Source organism: Akebia trifoliata, chromosome 1 (assembly GCF_017979445.1).
Source record: "Akebia trifoliata isolate Shusen 1 chromosome 1, ASM1797944v1, whole genome shotgun sequence".
NCBI classification, from domain to species: Eukaryota; Viridiplantae; Streptophyta; class Magnoliopsida; order Ranunculales; family Lardizabalaceae; genus Akebia; species Akebia trifoliata.
In genome coordinates, this window is record NC_141375.1 from 31609793 (window position 1) to 31634503 (window position 24711).

General features: G+C 33.7%; 2 protein-coding genes across 2 annotated transcripts; both read left to right on the plus strand.

The window, feature by feature from the left end:
- Positions 1-2589: 2589 nt before the first annotated feature.
- On the plus strand, positions 2590-7997 carry LOC147411765 (phosphatidylinositol/phosphatidylcholine transfer protein SFH1-like). Its single transcript, XM_086452206.1, has 11 exons — positions 2590-2805; positions 2914-2942; positions 4139-4222; positions 4343-4396; positions 4944-5021; positions 5949-6002; positions 6106-6165; positions 6241-6336; positions 6820-6921; positions 7049-7129; positions 7354-7997. The coding sequence occupies exons 1-11, from the start codon at positions 2751-2753 to the stop codon at positions 7669-7671; spliced, it is 1011 nt and encodes a 336-aa protein (XP_086308332.1). The 5' UTR covers positions 2590-2750; the 3' UTR covers positions 7672-7997.
- A 6585-nt stretch (positions 7998-14582) lies between these two features.
- On the plus strand, positions 14583-22784 carry LOC147411766 (oligopeptide transporter 1-like). Its single transcript, XM_086455689.1, has 7 exons — positions 14583-15122; positions 15407-15504; positions 15598-16167; positions 16250-16511; positions 16621-16759; positions 21470-21513; positions 21603-22784. The coding sequence occupies exons 1-7, from the start codon at positions 14811-14813 to the stop codon at positions 22227-22229; spliced, it is 2052 nt and encodes a 683-aa protein (XP_086311815.1). The 5' UTR covers positions 14583-14810; the 3' UTR covers positions 22230-22784.
- Positions 22785-24711: the final 1927 nt, after the last annotated feature.

The following is a 24711-nucleotide window of genomic DNA, read 5'->3' on the forward strand; positions in this document are numbered from 1 at the left end:
TAGAGGATAAGGCGGTGGATAGCTCGTTCGAAACTCCTCAGAGATACTTCAAAATTGAAAATCAGACATACCATGCCTTTTATCTTTCAAGGGTGCTGATTTACTTACTCTATCAGACAAAATAACTCAAAAACTCACTGACATATTTGTGGGGATATACAATTGTATATTGTACATGAAAAAAATATATGGTTCTTACATATGCCACATCAATGAGTTTTTGAATTATTTTGTCGGAGTTGAGTTAGAAAGTCATTACACTTCTTTCAAAGTACTCATCAAAGTCTGACAAGTAATCTTCGTTTCTACATGTGTCACTATTTTGTACACAAACCATTGGACACTATAAATTTTATTGTTGAAAGTTGAAAGTTGAAAGTCGAAACTTGAAATGAACGATCTCAATTTTAGAAAACTTTCTATTTCTATTGTCACACCAATTTTTATTTATAGAACATCAATTAATGGATTTATACATTATACAAGTAAAAAGATAAGATTTTAAAGACTAAATATCTGGAGTTTTAAGAAAAGGAAATTTTTAGAGAGAAAAGCTTGGTTTAAACAACAAAAAAAAAAAAAAAAAACTTTAACTTATTACAATCACTTACTTATGAAGAATAATGAAATTTGAATCAAAACACAAATAAGGATATTTTGATGAAGGAATAATGAAAATTTAATTTTGTTGAAAATCCTTGAAAGTCATAAAATTAAATTTGGCATAAAATCAAAATTTCACCATTAATTCATAAAAAAAGGGGAGCTTGACTTTTAGTCAAAGATGAACCTGATCTTGCATTTTGCAAGGTATAAACTTAATTATCTTCAATTTTGTAAGGGTATTACTAAAAATTTCCAAAAACCAAAATGAAAAGAAAAACTTTGACAAAATATAAAAATTATCAAAGACAACACCAATGGCAGTAACACCTAAATTTAGTTTACTATAACTAGGGGTGTCAATGGGCACCCATTTAATTTGAGCAACAACAAAAAAATCTTGGTTTTGAATCATTTTTTTCCATACCTAATTACATCAATCGAGGTTTTAAATTAACTAGATCAATAGCAATCAGAATTGATTCGCTTTACTTGATTGGTTGATTTATTCGATTTCTTCCCTCAATTTTTCATTTTCATTATTAGAATTTCAACTCGCTTCTATGTGTTCTCATTAGAGTAACCCTTAAAGATTCATGAAAGAATATTTAATTAATATGAACAAATATATTGTCTCAATGTATGAGAAGATGAATCATATTTATTTATTTATTTTTTATTAGAAGAGTATCTGGGCTAACTTGTGCGCATCAACTATTCCCTCCTTCCCGAACAAGACTTGCGAAATAAGATTTTAATCCTGCGGTCCGTGGTCATTGATATTAGTAGTTGGTGGGAATCAAACTTGAAACCACAAGGAAGCACACCCCTTGATCCGGAAGTACTACCACTGGGCCACCCATATGGTGGTTACATTTATTTGTTAAATGCACGATCATTCAATGTATGCAAACAATGACACGTACATTGAATTTCAATATTAGATTAATGAGACTTTATTATTCAATAAATTCCAATATGTGTCTTGTCGACACATTTAATGCATTCATCGAATTATAATATTTGATAAATGTATTTGTAAAATTCTAATACTTAGCCAATGAACCAATGGCATTAAGGCTCATGTACTACATATAAAAAAAAAACAATAGTGATTAATCAATTAAAATAAATTTTGAGAGCAATTTAAGTGTTTGATTTTACTTATTTTTTAAATACACGTGGCATAATCCCATTGGTTCATCAACTTATCTCATAAATTTAAGAACAACAAATCTATGTTCTAAGATTTCATCCTTAAAGATGCAAATGTGAGAAATGTGTTTTCTGTTTAAGTTTGAACAAAGGTACTAAGTTGACATAATAATTGAGTACATAATAAGGATCTACGACAAAGTGAGAGAAATTCTCAGATGTTGAATCAAACATGAGGATTTAGAAGAAAGTGAAGAATATTCTATCTTATTTTAGACTATTTGTATTGGCCAATAGAAGATTAGAAGTGGTTTAACACTAAAACTTGAGTTAACATAAATGCCCCCCAATTTAATATTTAAATTTAATATAATTAAGATTATTTTGATCAAAGACAAAGAAATTTGCTAATTCATCTTATATCCCTAAAATCCTGTCTATTTGTTTTAATATTAAAAAATATCTGTTTTAATATATAATTTTTAAAATTATCTTTTAATTAATATTTTAAATTACAAATAAGCCCTTTAGGGATATATTAGTTTGCACGTGCCACCACCTAGTGTTTTATTATAATTGAAATTAGAAGTTGGCAAAATCAAGATTCGGTCATATTGATTAAAAAAAAAAAAAAAACAAGAAACAGTAAAAGAGGAACCTAGTCACGTGTAATCAATATATTTTCGCACGTGCTAATGTATGGAAAAATATTTAGTTTTTCTTTTGACAGCAGTGTTTAATTTTGAAGTTTCTCTGTAAGAGTGTGAAGGCCAGAGAGCTTTAAGAGCAGTGAAAAGTGGCAACCTCAGGAGGCCTGCCTTTATTGACCCTCTCTCTCTCTCTCTCAGTATATATATTGCAGTGTTCTTTGTTCTCCCTTCGGAACCAAAACGAGTAGAGAGAAAAACATAATAAAAAAAATCTGAAAAACTCGTTTGTTCTTCAAATTTTTGTTATAATTTTAGCAATTTTGTAAGAAAAAAGTAGAAAAAATGGGAATCGTTTCTCACGATGCGATCAAGCAATTTCAAGCTTTAATGGAGGAAGGTGAGCTTCTGATCACCACATCTCTCTCTCTCTCTCCCTCCTCTGTTGATTTCTCATTCAGCGATCTTCGAATTACGAACTGATTTTTAATTCCTGTTTGTGTTGCAGTCGATGAGCCTTTGAAGAACACGTTTCAGGTTAGCATTTTCTTACTTATCTCTCTCTCTCTCTCTAATCTCTATGTCTATGATTTTCTAGGTTCATGTTATATTGATTTTATCTGTGTGTGTTTTAAATATATTCTGTGTTTTTTTATGGTTGATTCGTCTTGTATATGTATTTTATTATGAAACTCTAGAATCTGCTGTGGATTCGTAGGGTTTGATCTATTTATGCTCAGCTTTTTCATCAAATTGTCTCTTTATTAAGTAATTTTTGTTGTATGTCGTTGGCTGAAATTGCGCCCTATATGAATCAGATTCTCTTTAAATGATTGTGTTTTTTTTATTTTTTATTTTTATTTTTATAGCAGGAAATTATGATACTGTAATGTTGTTGGTTTTCTGTTTAGAATTTTTCTGATCTCCCAAATTGGTTGTTCATTGGGGCTGCTTAGGGGATGTGGTGTTTTCTTGTAAAATCAACCTCCTTTTAGTGAAAAATTTGGAATTTTTCTTCCATTGTAATCTTCAGTTTTAGGTGAAACTCATTACCAAACTGATTAAGCCCTTTAGATTTGTGAGTGGTTTGATGTAACACGTAACTTTCAAATAGAACATAAAAGTATTTCTTATACTTTCCTTTTTATTGTACAATTGCCTATTATTTTGTGCAACAAAATGTGTTTTTTTTTATTTATGACAGGGGTGTCCGAACTTACGTCCGACTAGGGGGACCCGAAGAGCCAGACTTAGTCTAAGTAGAGTGATCTTAAGCTTGTGGAATTGCATGAATTTGTCGTCCATCAATAAAATCATGGTTGGGGGTGGGCAAGAGTCCGAGACTGATTAAACAAAGAATGCTATTTTAATCCATTAATTAGCATTTTGAAAATGAGAAAGTACAAATGGCTGCATAATACCAAGTAAAAAATGCATAAAGTTATATAATTGGTTTTGGTTACTGCTTTCATGGTTTTCGGAAGAGTTTCCTCGTATTCAATTCGAAGGAAATAATGCAGCTCAATAAGTAATTTAATTCAAAATTTTAATTGTATAATGAAAGGTTGCACAAATCTTGCTTTGAATTCTCATTGGTAACTTGTTTTAGAAGGTGTTGTATTATTTGCTATTTTTTAAACATTGTTAGTTAATATGTTAAAAAAATCAGGCAGAGCTGATGAGTTCCATATTATCACTTTCACTTCAGAGCTTTTTCTTTTTAAAATTTCCAGAATGTACATCAAGGATTTATTGTTGAAACATTGGTGCGGTTTCTCAAGGCGAGAGATTGGAATGTTGCCAAAGCACATAAAATGGTTAGCTGCAAATATTTCAGTTAAAATATTGTTTTATTTTCTTCTTGTAAGCTCAATTATTTATTTATTTATTTATAGTAATTCTTTCTCTATGCTGATGGTGCCTTTATCTTGTCCCAGTTACTGGATTGTTTAAACTGGAGGGTACAAAATGACATTGACAATATATTGGCGGTGAGTTTTTATGGCACTTTAATTTCAAAATTTGTTTCTTAATTCTTAGCTAATAGGATTTCAAAATTGTGATCGTTTTTTTTGCTTTTCTAAGTGGACTTTGGTCCCTTGTATCTTTTTGGGCTTCATCCCTCTTAATAAATTTCACTTACCATAAAAGAAAAGTTGGACTCTAGACTTCAATGACTGGTTTCTCACAAGAACAATCTATAATTTTTTTTTTTGGGATCAGTTTTATCTATTTATAGCACAGTGAATCAGTATATATTTATGCATTTTTAGGGAGAGTGGATGACACTTTTCTAGGCAGAGACGATGTAATTAAATTAAAAAGTACCAAACTTGATTTTAAAAAACCCCTATATGTCGTTTTCAATCTGCAAAATTAACCATTTGTACCAGATTAATGTAAATGGTTGTGATGACTTAGGTTTTATTTTCCAATAGATGTAAGTGCTTTCCATTTTGGGGATTCTTGATTATTTTTAACAGAATAGGGATGAATGAATCTCTAGAGTACTAATTTGACTGCATTTTCTTTATACAGAAACCTATAATTCCTACTAAATTATACAGAGCACTGCGGGATTCACATCTCTTAGGACTATCAGGTTACTCAAAAGAGGTATAGCTCTCGTCTTTGTATTTGGAATTCTATGGCCACAGTTTGGCACATTTCTGTTATGTCCGCTTTATTTGTATTATTAGTAATGTTGTTGCATCTATTTAATGAGTGGAATGTCTATCAATGACTTCACTTTCACCTATCTTCAGATTTTATGCTTGAATACCGTTCCATGTCCTTCTTAATTAATTCTTTTTTTTTCCTTAGACATGATATTGGCATTTTTTTAAATAAACATATTGTTGTTGCTTTGCATTATGAGACAAATGGAATGATTTAAAATGCTGGTTTCACTGTCAGTGAGAATAGGTTTTAACATTTCCAACATCACTTACCAGAAATACGCCAAATCTTATGGGCTTGATTGGAAGTTCTTATGTTGAAAAACCTTTCTCCATTTGGTTTTTGAATTTTTAGTGGTTGCATATATTTGAAGCCAATAAAAATCTCTCCTTTTGTAGACTATATTTCACTTGTTTGTTCATCATAGAAATTTTATGGTATGCTTAGACATTGTCCTTTTCGTTTTAGAGAACACGAACTTTTTGTTTCTGTTTACTTTGCTATTGGTTATTTTATGTATTGAAACCTATAATTCAATGGGTATCAATTTTTCCAGATGCTTATAATTCTGAAAATGCTTTACAACTAAATTCATTAGCTTGCACATCATTTCTAATAGAATGCCTACTGTGCGTAAACTAAAATACGATCATGAGAATTCTGTTATTCACTGGGTTTTGTATTTTTTTCCTCGAAGGCTCGAACTTGGTAAGATGTTAATAATGTCTATGGGTGGTAAAAACTGTTGATCTGGGTTCAATATGGTTCTTCACTAACTTTGCTATCGAGAAATAAATGCTTTCATGGTAACCACACACTCTATCATGTACCACAACTTAACAATTTCTCCCTCTTTTTTTACAGGGCTTTCCTGTATTTGCTATTGGTGTAGGGCAGAGCACATTCGACAAAGCTTCTGTAAGGATTATTATAATTCTAAGTTGCTTTCATGGGTTTTTCCACTTTATATTCAGAATGTCAACTTGGAGTGATATTTACATTGATATTTCCTTCCTTTTAGGTCCATTACTATGTCCAAGCACACATCCAACTCAATGAATATAGAGATCGTGTTGTTTTCGTGAGTATAATATTTACAGGCACAAGCTCTTTCACATGTTTAGTCACTTTTTTTAACTTTTAGCTATTGTTGTAGCCTAATGCGACAAAGAAATATGGGCGATACATCGGCAACTGCGTGAAGGTATTAGATATGACTGGTCTAAAGCTTTCAGCGCTGAGCCTGGTTAAGGTATGTGTCTTTCTGTTACAAAAGTTTTCTATATTGTCATCTTTCTCTTTTGAACTTATTTATGGAAACCTTTATTTGGTCTATACCATTTTTGTCTCTTTTTATTTTTTTGGTTAATCTTTCTAGAGGCATGTGGTTTTACTTAATATTTTTGTTTAAGTCTATGACATCTTGGTTCTGCGAGTAATTCAGAACATAGATTTATCTTCCTTTTGATTGTAGGCAACTGAATCAGATGTTACATAGTGTATTGGCCAATATTAATCTGATTCCACTAATTCATTATTTTTCTAGGCCCGCATCCTCCAATGATCTGGACATCTTTTATCTGATAAAATGCTCACTCTCTCCAAAAAAAAATGCTCACTCTCATTTTATTTTTCAAAATTGTACTTATATCAGCTCGCTATAATTCATTTTCCTAAAATTCTGCTTTGTAATGTGTATCATATCTTCTGAGATTTCTACGTTCTGTAAATGCAGCTATTGACCGTCATGTCAACCATTGATGACCTGAACTATCCTGAGAAGACGAATGCATATTACATTGTAAATGTCCCATATGTATTTTCAGCGTGCTGGAAGGTTAGTCTATTTTCTCATTTGGGTTTTTTTATTTCCTTGTATCATCCATATGTTAGTTTCCTCAATAGGCATTCATTTGATGTTCTTAAGAAGATTAACTTAGTTTCTCTGTCAATAATGTTGGCAGGTTGTGAAGCCTCTTTTGCAAGAAAGGACGAGGAGGAAAGTTCAGGTGCTGCAAGGTAGTGGGAGAGATGAATTATTGAAGGTAAGATGGTCTAACATATTTCGGGATATCAAGAGCTTGAATATTTTGAAATACAGAATCTTTATTAAAAATGTCGTTAAATGACAGAGTTGATATTGAGATCTGACCTTGGGTTTGTGTTCATGGAGATTCTTCTGAAACACTCTTGCATATATTTTACTTTTTTTTAAAATAAAAACTTGTACTGACATTTGGTGTTTTGTTTATCTGGGGCTTCAATGTAGATAATGGACTATGAATCCCTCCCACATTTCTGTAAAAGAGAAGGCTCTAGTTCATCCCGGCATTCAAGCAATGGAATCGATAGCTGCTTCTCCTTAGACCATGTCTTTCATCAAGAGCTCTACAATTATATCAAGAAGCAATTCCTGAGCTATGTATCTGTTGCACCCGTCAGACAGGGATCTTTTCACGTCGAAATGCCAGATCCGGATCTAGATGGAGCAGACATTATTGAAACCTTCAAATCCGAGTTCCTCAAAGTTGGGCATCAGAATGGGCTTTCCACATCGTTAAGTGGACTCAAAATTGACAATGATTGACGCGGAGAAATCAGCAATACTCGTGTCAATGCGCAATTAATTTTGTGACTGCAGCTGTCAGACAAGCGAGTTGGTTGTGACGTGCCACTCCTGCAAATGTTTGGCATTTGAGGTTCCGAATGGGATGTAATAGTAATAGTAATATTTATGGCTCGGATAAGCTCAATGACGGGCTTTTAGGAAAGCTAATTTATGTAACTTAACATATCTCACTAGAATCTCTTCTTTTAGTCTGAAAGGTCGGAAGAAAGAATTATAGGCCTACTAAGTTGTATAATTTGGGTTCATTAATCCATCAAAGCCTTGAAGGAGTAACTTATTTATGATGCTTCTTTAGCTTCTAAATCGCAATGTCGCTTAAAACTAGGGCTGACAATGGGTTGGAAAATATCCACTTACCCGACTCATCAGACCTCAGTTATTCTGGTATGGGTACAAATTTCTTTATCTGATCAAGAATTCGGGTAACTTTAGAGGGTCACTATTGCCACATCAACTCTTATTAATGCCACACCAACATCATGCAATTCTTTGGTGATTTGGTGTATTCCTAAGGATATATCCTTAGATCAATTATTTTGAAAAATAAAAATAGTATAGATATGAATGTTTCCTTCACCAGATATATTGCCTAATTTTTAAATATAATACGTAAAACAGATTATTTGTGTAGATAGACTCAATTATGATAGGAAGAAAATCTTCATCAATTAATTTTCTTGATTTTTTTATTTTTATATTTCCTCTAAAGACTCTAATATTTATAAATAAATAAAAGTCAAATTTTCTTCTAATGGTAAAGAAATGCAAAGTTCTTTTGATGAAGTATATAATCATATTATATATTTTATTTAAATATATAGCATAATAATTATAGATTTGGCACAATCTGAAACCGATCCGATTGTTTTTTAATGGATTTGATTGATTGATTATTGGATCGCATCTGGGTCTGTTCTGATACATTTCGATTTAGTACAAAATTGAATTCGATCCAATCCGCACCCGATCCATTGATAGTCTTGTGGTCCGAAACTTGGAAAACAATGGTTACTCTAAAGGATACAAATAAGGTGAATGAATCAAATATAAATTGAATTCGAACATTGTCGATAAGGCCTACACAATGAATAAAAAATAAGAACATACGATGGACAAAATAACGTAAAATGGTTTTAAATTGCGATATTTTCGTCGCTAAGGACTCAAAAACCGTCTCTATAACATTTAGGGGAACCACCCAAAAAACAAAAAACATTTAGGGGCAGTTCGTTCACGAAAATTTTAAATTCTTTTAGAAGGCCTGTTTTGTTCTTGTAGAAAAATGATACCTAATCTTAATTCATTTTTAGAACCCACAAATTTTTTTTTTCTTGTTGAGTGAACACCCTTGTGAAGCTCACTTAGTAATTTGGTCAAGCACCTATTGAGTACTTAACTCAACACCTTATATGCTACACCTTCTAAGATCTTATTTGATAATGACAATGAAAGGTAACCCAACTAATAGTAACAAATGCAAAGAAGATAAACAACCACACAAATAAAAGAGTAAAAATACAATACCCAAAACATGAGATTTTATGTGGTTTACCCAAAGACTATATCCATGGTGGTATGAGCACTGGAGCTCGATTTCACTATGAAGGAAACGAGACAAATCGATACAAGGAATCCGTTTATCACTTAGATTCACCTTCTTCTAGGTCTTAATCCTTCCAAATCTCTCAATCTCTTCTCTCTTGGATTTCTTTTTTTCTCTATTCTCTTTTCTAAAAAAGACTTAGACTTGAAATTAGACATCTTATAATAAAAGAATATAACCCTTTTTAAAAGTACCACATAATGGGCTACAAACATAAGTTACAAGTCCAACCCAAATTATCTTGGACTGACCCAACAATATACACACTTGGATTGGGTCTAATTGATTTTTGAGCCATACTTCAACATTTCTTTGAAGTTTTGATTCTTTTTCTAAGTATATCATGCATCGTCGTTGACATATCCCATGAATGAAATTTATTTAGTGTCAATCATACAGATTTTGATACCTCTTACTCGTTATTTGTTACAATGATTTTTCTCTTAATTGTAATCTGATAGTGTTACTTGCAGCTTTCATGAATATCTTCATTTCAAGGAGGTACAAATAAGTTATTTATTGGTTTGCTTGGGTTCACTAGATCGATCCAGGCGTTGTAAAATATGTGTGCCTCGATTTTTTGTAACTTGGGTTAAACTTAGAGCTGTCAATGGGTGGATTTAGATCGGACTCAATTGAGCTCTAACCTGCCCCTAAAGTGTGGGATCTATCTAAATCAGCTCTATAGTTCTATCAGACAAAGTCCTAACAATACCCTAATGTGTCGACAGGCTCATGCAAATTCTAGTATATATAATTCAAGCATGCAAGTTACAAGTATAATTAAAATTTTGAAGATTTCCAATAGTTATGTAGAAAGGAAGTTGTGCAAAAATAGAATACTTGAATTTATAATTGGTTTGCATGGGTCACTAAATTTAATAGCCCAATACTAATCGGTCCTTAAATCCTAGATTGAACAGTCAGGTTGGGCGATCCAAATAATACATTGTTATGTCCAAAGCCTGAACCCGACCAAGATATATTAGGGCCTATTTGTGGTATGGGCTTGGTTGGCTTGAAAACATTAGGGAGAATGACTTTTTATTGAGAATATGTACCGAATAGTCCCCTAGTAAAGAATACGGACCATTTGAGTCTCACTTAATAAAAAATTAGTCTACTAAGGGTTTTTTGAAGATTTTTTAAAGAAAAATACATGAAATACCTTTTTAACAACTTTACAAAATATTTGATGTAAAAATATACAGGGTCAATTAAAAAACTCAACCAATTTATTTAGTTATTAATATTTGTATGAAAAATAAAAGATAAATATTTTATTTATTAAAAATTAGATTCAATATAATTTTAGTTGACACATTTGTGTCGACTTGCTAATTTTTGAGTTGAATTAATTCGATGAACATTCAAGTCGAGTTTTAAAATTATGTTTTTATTATTTAGATATTTTAATAAATCTAATATTAATTCATAGACCAAATCAGTTTGATGATGATCATCCTCATCTCCATTATCATCATTGGTGTAGTCATCATCATCTATGTGTTTTAAAGATTATTTGGTAAAAGAAACAAGTTTTTATTTATTTATTTTATATTTATCTATAAGAGATGACCATAGTTAAGGGTCACGCCATTAATTATAAAACATAGGAGTAAATCAAATATTCTTAAATAAACATGTTTTTTTAACCTTCAAAAATAATTGAAAGGGTAATTATAGTATTTTCGTTTCAAAAATCCTTTTAAAACTAATATTTGATAAATTGGGTACTAAAGAGTCTATTAGGCCCTCCTTGGTACAATACAAATGTTTTGCAACACAAATATTTGGCGATGGAAAACTTAAAAAATGCTTAGTTTGAAATTACAAAAATATCCCTCATCAAATAATATAATATATATATAAACCCTCATTACTAAATAAAAAAGTATATGAATTTATGAAAATACCCTCATAAAAATCTTGTAACTTTGATATGCAAATTAATATTACCATTGATGAGGGATAATTCTGTAAATTCATGTGTGTCATTACTATAGATTCTAAGGCCTATTGTTGTAATTCCAATAATTTTTTGATGAGAGGTATTTTGGTAATTTCAAAATGAAAGTACAAGTATATTTGATGAGGAGTATTTTTGTAAATTCAAATATTCATGTTCATATATATTGTAAGTACTGAGGACTATCTCATAATTTGGGATTTGGTAGCCGTTGATCAGTTTCATAACCTTGGACGTCATGATAACAATGACTTTTTTTTTTTGCTAACCAAGTGTGCGGGCCAACTTTCGCGCACCACAACTAATCTCGGGGAGGACTACAACAGCAACCCATCACCATAGTCTCCCAGTTAAATCATGAGAAAAAATTCAAGAGAGAAATTGAACCCGTGACGGCGCCTAACCCACACTTCATGTGCTCATCCTTAATGGTTATTATCTGCAAAGCCTAATCAGAAAGTAGGAAAAGTTACTAAAAAAATAATTTATTATTTATTAAAAAATAACGTAAAATATTAAAAGTGCGCCATTTATGTACCTACCTTGAAAATGAAGTTGTTTGACTGCCTTCTTTAAACTGTCTTTTTAATTAGGCTTTGCACATAACAACCATAAAAGGGGCTGGGTTTGAGCTAGGTTTTTGACATGATTGGCTCGTCTGGTTTGTGGAAATTGATAATCCGTACTATCCAAGTGAAAAAGCTAATACGGGTTACCAATTTTTAACTCAGAATGTAAATTCAAAAAAAAAAAAAAAAAAAAAACAGAAAAATTCATTCAAATTTGTCCACATTATCAAGTTTAAAATTAAAAATTGAGCGGAGCACATGTGACGAATTAAACTAGGTTGTTTAGGCGGTCAAAAAACCTGGCTTGACTTGCCATTGCCAAGGGTAAATCTGAAAAGAACAATGATTTTCTAACTAGAAAATCTTCGATACTCGGCTGATGAGGCATGGACACGAAATCATAGATCGTTTTCTTGAGATATTCAATAAAAGATGTGCAATTATTTATCTCTAGAAAAAAGATCTATGATTCTGTGTTCGTGCCATGTCAGTCAAGTATTGATCAAGTAAATACTTTTTATTTAGAAAATCAGTACTCATTTGAAAATAAAATGATTATTATTTTAATTTTGATAATATGATGCATTTTTGGCTAACACACCTGACACCCTTTTCTCTCTCTTACCCATAGTGAAAAAAGAAAACTTTTTTACCTAATCATCTTGTGACATTCAAAATCATAATTTGATGCAATAGTGATGTTGAGGAAAAAATTGTTATTTTTCATTGGTGAAATTTATTTTTAATATATATATATATATATATATATATATATATATATATATATATGGGTCACGTTCAAGGGCCAACTTTTTGGCAAAACATTTTTCAAAACATGAGTTAGAAGTTTTGGAATGGGCTGATTTTTGGTGAGGATGATCTCTACGGTGAGGAGATCATCCTCACCAAAATCAGCTCATTCTAAAACTTCTAACCCATGTTTACAAGTTGAAAAATCGTGGACCGTCCATTTTTTGTAAACTATTTTTGATGGGCTTAGAAGTTTTGGAATGGGATGATTTTTGGTGATGATGATCTCCTCACCATAGAGATCATCATCACCAAAAATCAGCCCATTCCAAAACTTCTAACCCATGTTTATAAGTTGAAAAATTGTGGACCATCCATTTTTTGTAAACTATTTTTGATGGGGTTAGAAGTTTTGGAATGGGCTGATTTTTGGTGATAATGATCTCATCACCGTACAGATCATCCTCACCAAAAATCAGTCAATTACAAAACTTCTAACTTCTATATATAAATATATATATATATATCTTTCTTTTTAATATGAATGAGTCATGATAATCTTAATTAGGCATGTGGCATACTCAATTGACTTACTTGACGTGACAAGTTTGAAAATCGTAGATGTGCATTCTTCGGGATGAAAAACTGCATCTTTTTATGGGAAATCCTTATTCTGTATCACAAGGAAAGCACATCTATGATTCCCGAGCCTGTCACATCAGATAAGCTAATTGAGTTGTCATGTGCTTAAGTCAGATTATAAGTACTTATGAATATTTTTATGAAATCTAAAAGGTTGTGTTGTTGGATTTCAAATGTGATAATCAATATAGGTTGAACGACCATTTTTAAGATTTGAAATCTAAAAAAATAAATATGTGAGCAGCGGGCAGGAGAACACTGAGGTCAAGCGATATCTCAAATATATGCCAAAACGTGGAGGGGTATGTCTAAGAAATCCAAGTCTAATTAAAAAATTTCCTATTGAGAGCGGATCATTGCTTCTGTCCAAAATATCATTAGTCCCATTAAGGAAAAGATTTTATTGACATTGTGGAATAAATTAATGCGGTTAGTCGAAATGAACTGTATTTTTTCGTCTTTCCAAATTTAAATAAAGAATACAGTTCAATTTGATTCGGTTTTACTTTTAGTAAAAATAAGGTATCAACGAAGATGGTGTTTCGGCCTTTGGGGGAAAAAAAATCAAATATGGTAACAATCGAAAGTTTCCTTTATATGTTATATTGATATAAGCATGGATTTTAAGAGCTTTAGTAATTTGTTTCTGTATCTTTGAACTTCAACATCATCAACGTATCTCTTCCTCGATCATGGAGGAAAACCGAGGTAACTGTTTTGTCTTTCTTCTCCTCCTTCTTCTTCTTCTTGTGGAATTCGTATATATAGTTCACCATTTCATTTGGACTGAATCTATCCAAATGGTGTTTCATTCATCAAAGTTTTGTTTTTGTAAGATTAGTGTTTGTCAGGCAAGGCATGTTTTGGGAATTAAAATGAAATGGTAATTTAACCAAAATAAAAGACAAAACCTTGAAATATTATCAGATTGAAATTTATTTTCTTTCTTTTTTATCCCCCCAATAGTTCGATGGGATGTTCTAAACATCTAAAACCATGTGTTTTACAAAAATAACTAGGGCTAATAAGTAAGAATATACACCATAATTGATTTTATTATAAAATCATGCCATCTAAAATGAGATTTTTTAACTGTAGCATCTATTCACTTATATATGGTGCATATTCATAATATACTACTATGGAGTGCCCAAAATTATTTTATTGTTTTAAGGGACGAAAAAATTGAGAATTTTATTGTTATTTTTCAACAATTTTTTTAATAGCTCAAAATCTCAAAAATTAATTATGTATAACAAGCTATCATTGTACAATGAAAACAAAAATCATGATTTAGTCTAGCTTACTTAAAAAAGAAGTTAAGGATTTCCTACTTTGGAAGGCTATTAGACATAAGGCATTAAGAATTTGGTTTCATACATCAGCTTTACTCAATTATGGAACTATGCTCTAAGTTTAATTATTTGTGATTTCAGGCGAAATCAATGATTCTCCCATTGAGCAAGTAAGGCTGACGGTCCCCATAACCGATGACCCAACGTTGCCTGTCTTAACTTTCCGAACATTGCTGCTTGGACCAATTTCATGCATTCTCTTGTCTTTCATGAAAAATTATCAAATATTTAATCAGCAAGTGAAGGGTATTCCACCCACCTGTTATATAGTCCTTATTGTTCCAATTGGAAAGTTGATGGCAGCTATATTACCAACCAAACCAGTAAGAGTTCCGATGACAACATGGACTTTCTCAATGAATCCTGGTCCTTTCAATGTTAAAGAGCATGTTTTGCTCTCTCTTCTAGCCATTTCAGGCATGAATGAACCCTATGCGATGTTTGTGGTGTCCATTTCGAAGGCCTTCTACCACCAGAAATTTAACTTTTGGGTTGGTTTTCTTTTGATCCAATCAACTCAAGTATGCTTTCTTTCTATCTTCTCCACATTTACATTTTTATCTTTAGAAAATTAGAAAAAAACTAGTATTTTCGAAACCTTTCTAATTTTAATTCTACAATAAAATATAAAGAAAAAACCTCATTGGCGTTAAAAAAAAAACAAAAGAAAGAAAGAAAGATAAAATAGAAGAAGGAAATCAAAAGAAGGAATATTTCTTCAAATGTCCATAATTTTGTTATTTAAAAAAAAAAAAGGGAAAAAAACAAACACTAGCCATTGAATTATTTGTGATTGGTGTTTTAGATGTTGGGATATGGGTTTGCTGGGATTTTCATGAAGTTCTTAGTGAATTCGCCTTACATGTGGTGGCCTTTCACTGTAATGGAAGTATCTTTCTACAGGTACACCCTCCTCCTGTTTTACATGTACTCACACTGCCGATAAATGAAGTTTTCTTTGAAATCTGATATGTTTATTTTTTTTAAATTGTCTAGGGCATTACATGAGGTAGAAGTGAGACCCAAGGGACAGTTAACCAGATTTCAGTTCATTCTTATAACAACTGTTTCAAGCTTTGCATATTACCTTATCCCTAACTACTTTTTCCCATCTATTACTGCCCTCTCCTTTGTTTGCTGGATTTGGAAAGATTCAGTCACTGCCCAACAAATCGGTTCTGGTTTTACAGGTCTTGGCATTGGCTCATTTTCCCTGGATTGGGCAACTATAACTTCTTTTTTGGGAAGTCCTCTAGCATTCCCTTTGTCCACTATCATTAATATGATGCTTGGATTTCTCTTATGCCTTTATATAATAGCTCCCATTTCCTATTGGACCAATTCATATAGTGCCAAGAAATTTCCATTTGTTTCTTTGGATTTGTTTGATTCCAACGGATATGTCTACAATGCATCGCGAGTTTTTGATGACAACTTAGAAATTGACAAACAAGCATATGATGGTTACTCAAAGATTTACTTGAGTACGATAATGTTATATACCTATGGATTTAGCTTTGCAGCCATAACAGCCACACTGACTCATTTTGTGATATACCATGGGAGGTGAGGTTCTTACTTTTATATATGTTCAAATAGTAGTGTTACTTTTAAGTTTTTATACAAATTAATATTTTTGATGTCCTAGGGAGAGTTGGGTCCAATTTAAGCAAACGTTTAAAAACGGTGATCAATTCAATGATGTTCACAATAGGCTAATGAAGAAGTATAACGTTATTCCACAATGGTGGTTTTATGCAATCTTATTCTCAATGTTGGGGATCGCTATCCTCATCTGTGAAGTATTTCAGGACCAACTTCAACTTCCATATTGGGGGGTTCTGTTCGGGTGCCTTTTGGTTTTGATTCTAGTCCTTCCTAACGGTGTACTACAAGCTACTACAGGCCAGGTAACCTTGTATCGATTGTGCATTTTTCAGTACCCATGGTTTAGGGTCTTTTGACAAACAGTTTGGATTTTGACATGGTTAGCAAGAATTTTCTGTGCTTTGGATGTAGGGCATTGATTTGTACATTATGACAGAGCTGGTTTTAGGGTATGTATACCCAGGGAAGCCTATCGCTAACTTGGTCTTCAAGTCATATGTTACTGCTGCAATGGGTGGGGCTATCGACTTTATTCAAGAATTCAAGCTAGCCCACTGAAAGATTTGAGGTAATTTTCCTCTCAATTTCCACATTCTCTATAGAAGTTAATATACATGAACAATCCCAATCATAATCACTGATTTGCAGGGATACCTTTAATCAAGGAAAAGAAAATAAAGAAACTAATTGTATATGACAACACATTACAGAATGAGATTGAGGTGTTTAAGGAAACTTTCCAACTGCTGTAGAGGGAATCTTGGATTTACTATTCATGTCTGAGTCACTATGAGTTGTCACTGAGTCAATTGATTTGATGACTGAGTCAACTAGTTTATCACACCCCCGCAAGCTAAGAGGCCGAGAACGGACCATAAGCTTGGATTTTAGACTATGAAACCGAGTTGGAGCTAGACCTTTAGTAAAAATGTCGGCAACTTGATCGATTGTGGTGATGTATCGAACGTCGAGTTCATTGCGAACAACTTTTTCGCGAACATAATGGTAATCGACTTCTAAATGCTTCGTTCTTGCATGAAAAACAGGATTGGAAGCTAAGGAAATGGAACTGACATTATCACACCAAATCAGAGGTGATGTGATAAGGTAGAGATGTAGATCTCGTAGTAATTGGCGCAACCAAGATATTTCAGCAGCAGTGAGTGCGAGTTGTCGATATTCAGACTCTGTGCTTGATCGGGAAACGGTGGATTGTTTCTTAGAGCTCCAAGAAATGAGGTTGCTACCAAGGTAGATGCAATATCCACCAGTTGATCGCCGATCTACAGGGTTACCGGCATAATCAGCATCAGAATATGCTTCTAGTTTTAAGTTTCCAGGTTGAAAGAACAATCCTTCATTGATTGATCCTTTAACATATCGAAGGATACGTTTAACCGCTGTCCAATGCGAGGTTGTTGGTCGATGCATATGTTGGCAAACTTGATTGACAGCAAAGGTGAGATCAGGACGAGTTAAGGTAAGATATTGTAGAGCTCCTACAACGCTTCGATACTCAGTTGGATCATCAAGAGGTTCCCCATCAAATGGTTCCATCTTTTTGCCACTTGTAACAGGGGTGCTGTATGGTTTAGCATTCTCCATATGAAGACGTTTCAATAGATCAACGGCATATTTGGTTTGTGTTAGGTAAAGTCCCTCTTTTGTAAATTGAGCTTCGAGACCAAGAAAATAGTTCAAGCGACCTAGATCCTTCATAGCAAAATTCTTGCCAAGATCAGAAATAAGTTGTGAAATCTGAGCGATATTATTTCCAGTGATGAGAATATCATCAACATAAATCAAGAGAATGATTAACACTTCATCTTTATGATAAACAAAGAGAGAATAATCCGCTTTTGACTCAATGAAGCCAATCGTCTGTAGATAATCAGAAAAGCGTTGAAACCAAGCACGAGGTGCTTGTTTCAAGCCATAAATCGATTTTTGAAGCCGACACACATGAGAAGGAAAATTAGGATCTTCGAATCCCTTGGGTTGGCGCATATAAACTTCTTCGTTAAGAATGCCGTGAAGGAACGCATTTTGAACATCGAGTTGTCGGATGGGCCAATTTTGATGAATAGCCAATGCAAAAACTGTACGGATAGTGGTATGTTTCACCACGGGACTGAAGGTCTCCGTGTAGTCCAACCCTTCTTGTTGGTGAAAACCATTTGCAACTAGTCGGGCTTTATATCGCTCCACAGATCCATCAGATTTTCGCTTAAGTTTGAAGACCCATTTATTAGGGAGCACGTGCATATGAGGCTTCGGAGGAACAAGAGACCATGTCCCTGATTGTTGAAGAGCATTAAATTCTGCACACATAGCCTTCCTCCATTCAGGTTGCTTAATGGCCTGACTATAACAAGTTGGTTAAAGATGATTGTCATTAGTAACAGCAACAAGTGCATAACGGGGGTTAGGTTTGCATTTTCCAGTTTGGGTTCTAGTTACCATGGGATGTCTAGGTACTTCATTTTGGTTGGGCACTTGTGGTTGAGAAGAGATGGGAATAGTGGAAGCTGAAGAAAGTATAGGAGAGGTGTTGTCATCAGTAGGTGAGTGGGTCACGTGGTTAAAAGAAGATGAAAAGGTTTCTTCAGAATCAGCATGCTGATTTTGAAAAGATGAAGTGTGTGAAGGGGTTAAAAGTATTGGTGAAGACGCTTCCATAGGCTGATGTGACATGGGCGAAACCTGCATAGATTTAAATGGAAAAGTAGACTCATTAAAAATCACATGGCGTGATAGATAAACCCGTTGATTTTCCATATCAAGGCATCGATATCCTTGATGTTGAAGAGAATACCCAATAAATACACAATGTTTTGATCGAAACTGAAGTTTATTTTTGTTGTAAGGTCGGAGATAAGGAAAACATGAACATCCAAACACACGAAGGGTGGAGTAATTTGGAGACTTGTTAAACAACTTTTCATATGGTGAAACATAGTTGAGTTGTTTTGTTGGAAGGCGATTAATTAAATAGACAGCAGTATTAAATGCTTCAACCCAATATTGAGGTGGTATACCGGCTTGAGCTAATAAAGTAATTCCCATGTCTGCAATATGACGATGTTTTCTTTCTGAAACACCATTTTGTTCAGGTGTATGTGGACATGAGAGACGATGAGAAATGCCATGTTGAGTAAGAAATGATTGAAAAGGGATACTTTGGTATTCACCTCCACCGTCAGTTTGTAGAGATTTTATTGTACAAAGAGATTGAATTGGACATGAAAGAAGATTCTCAACTTTTGCTTTAAATTTAACAAAGTAATTCAAAACTTCATGTTTAAACCGCATTGGAAAGATCCAAGTATATTTAGAAAAATCATCAACAAAGACAACATAGTACTTGGACCCTTTTATGGAGTAATGCGGAGATGTCCAAATATCTGAATGTACTAACTCTAATGGCATAGAAGAAATTGAATTTGATGAAGAAAACGGTAATTTAGTACTCTTCCCTAAGGGACAAGAGTCACAAAAGACATTATTCTTAACAGATCCTTTCATAAGTAGAGATTTGGTTGACGCCAAATGATGTAAGATTGGAAAAGCGGGGTGGCCCAAACGTTGATGCCATATGGGAGTGGCAACTCGTTCACCAATAAAAGCAAAGGAACATTTATTTGGAAGACCTCGGGGAAGTCGAAGGGGATACAACCCATTGTCACTCTTGCCGTGGAAAAGCGTCTTCTCCGTTTTGGTGTCCTTCACAAAAAAATCATCAGCACGAAAGACAAAGTAACAATCATTATCAAGTGAGAATTGATGAACGGAAAGTAGATTTGAGGAAATAGATGGGCAATGTAAGACATTATTAAGACGAAAAGGATAAGAATTATGATGGAAAAGAGTAGAACCAATATGACTAATCGGCAAACCTGTACCATTCCCTACTGCAACTTGGTCTGTACCATGATATTCATCATGCAAAGCTAGGTTAGAGAGATCTGAAGTAATGTGAGTAGAGGCACCACTGTCTGTGACCCACATTTGTTCATTTGATTTAGTACTCTGCGAGGCCACCATGGCAGCCAATTTCTTCGTCGGAACACGTCTTTCATAAGAGTGGTCCATCCTATGATAACAATTAATGGCAGAGTGCCCTGATCTACCACATATTTGGCATGTTGGACGAGCTTGATTTGGAGATTGCTGTGGTACAGAAGATCGGAAAGATCCCTTTTGATGTGATTTGGAGATTGGAAGGACCTATTTCGAGTTGTGAAAAGAGCTGTTGTGGTCTGTTCGGTGTGAAGAGTAATCTGTTCTTCAAGACGCATTTCAGCACTTAATAATAATCCAATAAGGTCATCAAGAGATATTAGTGTATCTCTAGCTTGTACCGAGTTAACCGTGGCTTCGTAGGCAGGTCCAACACCATTAAGAATGAGTGTGATGAAGTCATCATCATCAACAGGCTTTCCAGCAAGAGCAAGATTGTCGGCAATATTGCTCATTTTGTCGACATAGTCATTAATAGACAAATCTCCTCGCTTTGTAGTTTGCAACTGATTCTTTAATTGCATGATACGAGTTCTGGATTGTGAAGCATAACACTTTTCAAGAGATCTCCACACATCTCGAGATGTAGAGAGACGTGCCACAGTAGAAAGAACGCTAGGGGTAAGTGTAGCGTTGATCCAACTCAGAAGAAGCTGATCTTGTTGGTGCCATAACAAATAGCTTGGATCAACTGTTGGAACTTCATTCCCGTTTTGATCAACGAGAAATTTATTTGGACAGGGCTTTGTTCCATCGACAAAGCCAAGCAAGTTGTTGCTTTTAAGGACTGGAAGAAATTGTGCTAGCCAAATAACATAGTTTGTTCGATCAAGCTTGATCGAAACAAGATGTGAAATATTTGGGATAGGTGAAGAAGCAGCCATGAGAAAGAAGATTTCAAAAAAAAAAAAAAAAAAATTTCTCAAAGTCACTAGAGGTATGGCTCTGATACCATGAAAGATTTGAGGTAATTTTCCTCTCAATTTCCACATTCTCTATAGAAGTTAATATACATGAACAATCCCAATCATAATCACTGATTTGCAGGGATACCTTTAATCAAGGAAAAGAAAATAAAGAAACTAATTGTATATGACAACACATTACAGAATGAGATTGAGGTGTTTAAGGAAACTTTCCAACTGCTGTAGAGGGAATCTTGGATTTACTATTCATGTCTGAGTCACTATGAGTTGTCACTGAGTCAATTGATTTGATGACTGAGTCAACTAGTTTATCACCCACTACTTGAAAATCCCTCCAAAAAGTTTATTCATCATTCAGGTAATTTGTAAACAATTCATCAACATAGACCTATCTACATTTCAGTACTATGTATCATGGTCATGATCTGTAACACTTTTGGGAGACAGATTATGGCCACCTTTATTGGATCAACCGTAAGCTATTGTACCGAATGGTGGTTACTCACTACAGTGGAAAACATATGTGACTTGAACAAGCTCCCAAAGGGGAGCACATGGACATGCCCAGCTGATCACAACATCTACAGTTCTAACTTGATTTGGGGTGCAATCGGTCCAAGCCATGTATTTGCTCCGCACGGCCAATACTCGATGATCTATATATTTTTTCTTGTTGGACTGATTGCACCGGTGGTTGTGTGGATTCTCTCATCAAGGGTGTTCCCTCGAAATAAATGGTTAAAACTAATAAACGTTCCGGTTCTATTAGTTGGCCCTACAATGATGCCCCCAGCTGGTCCAACCCATTACTGGTCCTGGTTCGTGCTTGGTGTCATCTTCAACTATATAGTGTTCAACAATTACCGAGAGTGGTGGGAAAAGTACAATTACACCTTATCGAATGGGCTTGATTTGGGTGTTTCTTTCCTGACTTTATTAACCACTTTGCCCCTCCTACCCATGGATGTGTATGGACCCAATTGGTGGGGTTCTAGTTTCGATGACCACTGCCCTCTTGCAACTTGTCCAACTGCACCTAATATACAGGTGGATGGATGCCCCATTTTTCATTAAAGTTGTTTGGTGTATAATTTTAATGAATTGCTTAGTTACTGATGACTATACATATTTTTCTAGAGCCGTGTTAAACTTAATAAAAAATATTACACAAAGATCTATGATTCTGTGTTCCACGTCATTTGAGTATCTATTTTTAGTGAGTTTTATAGTCACCTCAATATTGTATCTCATATCGCACTTTCCTGACTGGAAATCTCAAGGATCCATAGGGGATTTTCATTGAGATACAAGTGAAATAGGGTTATTTGCTATAGTAACTCATGTTTTTAATCAAGAATGCCCCTACTTATAATTTCTCTAATAAATTCTTGAAAAAATCTTTTAAATTATAACTTCATCTCTTCCAACATTTTATACCTAAGAGTGAGAGTACTCTAATTCCATTCTTTGGAATTTTTGAGTGATTTAGGTACCTATACTTTGATGAATATTTGGGATACTACCATGCTTTTGAAACCGATAACGGATTCTATTTGATCATGTTGCCCCCCATCCCTGAAGGTTTTGGGTTATTTTGACAACCCTCTGCATTTGGTCAATATTTTAGTTGCCCCATATGTTTTAAAACTGATTAGATTCCCTTTGACCTTATTTTCTATTATAGATTAAGAAATAATAAACTAATGAAATAGCTTTATTTTAAGTCTATAAACCAAAACTCCTAGTTTTTTTAATCCATAAATCCGGTCATTTTCAAGCTCAATAATCTTTATAGTAAATTAATTTTACTATTAAATAGTTTACACTTAAATACCTATATTTACACTTAAATATTTCTATTTATTTAAAAAAAATAGTTTTCTCTTCCTAAATATATTTGTAAATCTAAGGAAGAGAAATCTTTTTGTTGATTTTTTTTTTCTTTCTATGTATATATATATATATATATATATATATATATATATATATATATAGGGTCCCGTTCAGCAACAAACATTTTGACAAATATTTTGGCAAAACATTTTTCAAAACATGGGTTAGAGGTTTTGGAATGGGCTGATTTTTGGTGAGGATGATCTCTACGGTGAGGAGATCATCCTCACCAAAAATCAGCCCATTCCAAAACTTCTAGCCCTAGTTTACAAGTTGAAAAATCGTGGACCGTCCATATCTTGTAAATCATTTTTGATGGGGTTAGAAGTTTTGGAATGGGCTGATTTTTGGTGATGATGATCTCCTCACCGTAGAGATCATCCTCACCAAAAATCAACCCATTCCAAAACCTCTAACCCATGTTTTGAAAAATGTTTTGCCAAAATGTTTGTCATAATGTTTGTTGCTGAACATTTCCCATATATATATATATAAACCCCTTGGAGTTGGCCTAGTGGCAAGCTGAGCCTTTGTTCTAAACCCCTCGATGCTATGAATTTCTTGGGGCCACTCTTTAGGGTTTAGTGGATCCTTGACTCAACCTATTGCACGTAGGACTTTTCGAGGGGGGGGGGGGGGGGGGGGGGGGGGGGGGGGGGGGGGGGTGGGGGGGGGGGGTGCATGTGATTGCGGGATTAGTTCCACCCAAAGGGTGGGGATACCCACGATATTAATAAATCACAACTACGAATGATATTGACATTAAGAACTAAGGAGTGGAGGGAAGCATCATGGATTTTTTTTTTTATTTTAATTTTAATTTTAATTATTTTGATTTTATCTTAGTAGTGTGGCTTGTGGATGATTATTATTTATTTATGTGAGATTTGATTTAATATGATTTGTCTAAATATTATTTAAATAATGGATTTGGAGGATGTGTGCAAATTTATTTACTAGTGAATTTTTTTTATTGTATTTTTATTTTAAGATATAAATAAAATCTATGTATCGATCAAAATGAAATTAAACTTGCTCAATGAGCCCAACCCGTTCAACCCATCCAAAATTACCTAACTTTGCCTAACCCAAGCTCAACCCAATTTTAGAAGCTCAACCTGGGGAGCTTGGGTTAATGAACTCTAACCCGATAGTCGGGTTGAGGGTTCTACATTGGGTTGGGCCTAGGTTAACCCTCTAACCTGCCTAGGTTGCAGCCCTACTTCTAATCTAAAAATCCAATTTGGATCTTTAGGTTTAAAGGTTAACTTACATTAATTTTAAGGCTGAAATCCAATCGGATTTTGTATATTTTAATTAAAATATTTAATTTTTGTTTCAAGTTGAAGTTGATGGTATTGAAGTCATTTTTTTGTTAGTCTATTTGAGAAGACTATGGTTATTCACATTCAAATTTTTTTTTTTCCCACAAGAAGAAAGTAGGGGTTTTAGAGAGACTGACAATGATGGCTTTTGGTAAGAAACCCAAAAACATATTTGTATAATTTTCGAAAATATTAATCGATTTTCTATTGAAACTTTTCTGAATTAACTGATTTGACTACACACCTAATAATTACCCAATCAGAACTTTGTAACTGGCTAGGACATTTAGCATAAAATTTTCATAGGTTTATAGCAATGGCAAAAAAGTGTCACTTTT

Bases quoted from the DNA above. Each gene is read 5' to 3' on its own strand.
- LOC147411765 (XM_086452206.1), top strand. From the start codon at position 2,751: ATGGGAATCGTTTCTCACGATGCGATCAAGCAATTTCAAGCTTTAATG. The intron at 2,943-4,138 runs GTTAGCATTTTC...TAAAATTTCCAG, and splicing joins CTTTGAAGAACACGTTTCAG to AATGTACATCAAGGATTTAT. The intron at 6,003-6,105 runs GTAAGGATTATT...CCTTCCTTTTAG, and splicing joins GCACATTCGACAAAGCTTCT to GTCCATTACTATGTCCAAGC.
- LOC147411766 (XM_086455689.1), top strand. From the start codon at position 14,811: ATGAAAAATTATCAAATATTTAATCAGCAAGTGAAGGGTATTCCACCC. The intron at 16,512-16,620 runs GTAACCTTGTAT...CTTTGGATGTAG, and splicing joins TACAAGCTACTACAGGCCAG to GGCATTGATTTGTACATTAT. The intron at 21,514-21,602 runs GTAATTTGTAAA...TTTGGGAGACAG, and splicing joins AAAGTTTATTCATCATTCAG to ATTATGGCCACCTTTATTGG.